At 24.7% G+C, this 862-nt stretch overlaps 1 protein-coding gene across 1 annotated transcript; it reads left to right on the top strand.

The window, feature by feature from the left end:
• Positions 1–358: 358 nt before the first annotated feature.
• Tsp_14347 (hypothetical protein) lies at positions 359–568 on the top strand. The gene is made up of 2 exons (XM_003368714.1): positions 359–407; positions 516–568. Exons 1-2 carry the CDS (start codon positions 359–361, stop codon positions 566–568), a joined length of 102 nt encoding a protein of 33 aa, XP_003368762.1.
• The last annotated feature ends 294 nt before the right edge of the window (positions 569–862 follow it).

Here is an 862-nt window from a genome sequence, read left to right as displayed (position 1 = left end):
TTATGACAATTGTTGACGTAAGAAAGAGCATAATCTAATGACGGCTTTTTATTAATCAAAATGTTCTAATAAGAGTTTGAATATAATTAGAACTTCATCTAAACAAACTCTTGCAGAATTTATTTATCTAGAAGCTGTTAAATTTCTTTATGAATATAAGGTATTCATTTCAAAACAGTATAATAATACTGTTTTTGCATGCATAAATTTGCTTTTTTCAACTGTATATAAAAATTAAAATACATTTATTATTTGAGTTTTAAGAAGCAGTGTTTATTTTAAATGAAATATCTTATATCCCACTGTCGTAATGTCGAATCATCTTTATTGTACTTTTATTAAATTTTACAGCGCAGTTATGCTTCAGAAAGGATTTATTCATGCTGAGATCATTTTATTCTACTTTTGTGAGTAATTTTCATATTTATTTCAGTGAAATTTAAACAGAATATATTGAATTTGTTTTTTTAAGTAAAATTAGGAATTTGGATTATTAAAAATTTTTTAATGTTTAGTGATATATCTGATTAATAAAAGTTACATGATTATGGTGAACAAAGTGAAATGATTGTGCAAAATCATACTGATGTTATTATAAACATTCTCTGAGCAAAAAAAGATGTAAAATGAGGATGAATAAACACTCATTTAATATATTGCATTGTCTTGCATAAGATGAGTTGTAGGCCAGCATTACTTGGGCACACATTTTGTAGTGGAAATTGTAGAAATTTGAAAGGAAAATGAAAACTTTTTTAATTACTAGTTTGAAAATGCAAATCAGAGCAGAATGGCAAACTGTTAAAAGCAAACTATTTATATTGTAAAAACGTTTTAAATGGTAAAATTAAAGAAAACCATT

Source organism: Trichinella spiralis (genome assembly GCF_000181795.1).
Source record: "Trichinella spiralis strain ISS 195 chromosome Unknown Scfld2050, whole genome shotgun sequence".
NCBI lineage: Eukaryota > Metazoa > Nematoda > Enoplea > Trichinellida > Trichinellidae > Trichinella > Trichinella spiralis.
The sequence above is the reverse complement of the archived record's forward strand: the minus strand, read 5'-3'. Positions and strand labels throughout refer to the sequence as shown.